This window comes from Penaeus monodon, chromosome 32 (genome assembly GCF_015228065.2).
Source record: "Penaeus monodon isolate SGIC_2016 chromosome 32, NSTDA_Pmon_1, whole genome shotgun sequence".
Taxonomy (NCBI): Eukaryota; Metazoa; Arthropoda; class Malacostraca; order Decapoda; family Penaeidae; genus Penaeus; species Penaeus monodon.
Window position 1 is genome coordinate 13,476,580 of NC_051417.1, and position 352 is coordinate 13,476,931.

The 352-nt window shown below is 54.0% G+C and overlaps 1 protein-coding gene across 1 annotated transcript; it reads right to left on the reverse strand.

Moving 5' to 3' along the window:
* Positions 1–40: 40 nt before the first annotated feature.
* On the reverse strand, positions 41–352 carry LOC119593269 (the record flags this gene model as incomplete). The annotated part of the gene is given in 1 exon segment (XM_037942200.1): positions 41–352. A coding segment is annotated over 1 exon segment (287 nt), but the record flags the coding sequence as incomplete, so codon positions are not given.

The following is a 352-nucleotide window of genomic DNA, read 5'->3' on the forward strand; positions in this document are numbered from 1 at the left end:
CTGCTGGGCCATCGTGAACTTCCTCCACTCCTTTGCCAGAATAGCACCTGCCCATTTGGCTTCACCTATATGCACTCCAAGATGCCATCCTCCAGCCATATTGTATCCCAGTCCTGGCAGTAGACCTTTGTCGCTGGACTTGGGGGAGCCACCTCAGTCCATCCTGGCCGCTCCTGGCTCTCTGCCAGCCACCTCACATGGCCAATGTCTGGGTCCTTCTGCTGAGCCTCTTGCAGATGCAAAACATCCAGGTCCTCTGTAATCATAAGGGGGGGGGGGTATCCCACTGAGATGGCACCAATGTGATGGTGTGTTGAGTTTGTGTTCCTCTGTGATGATACTACCTGTTCTT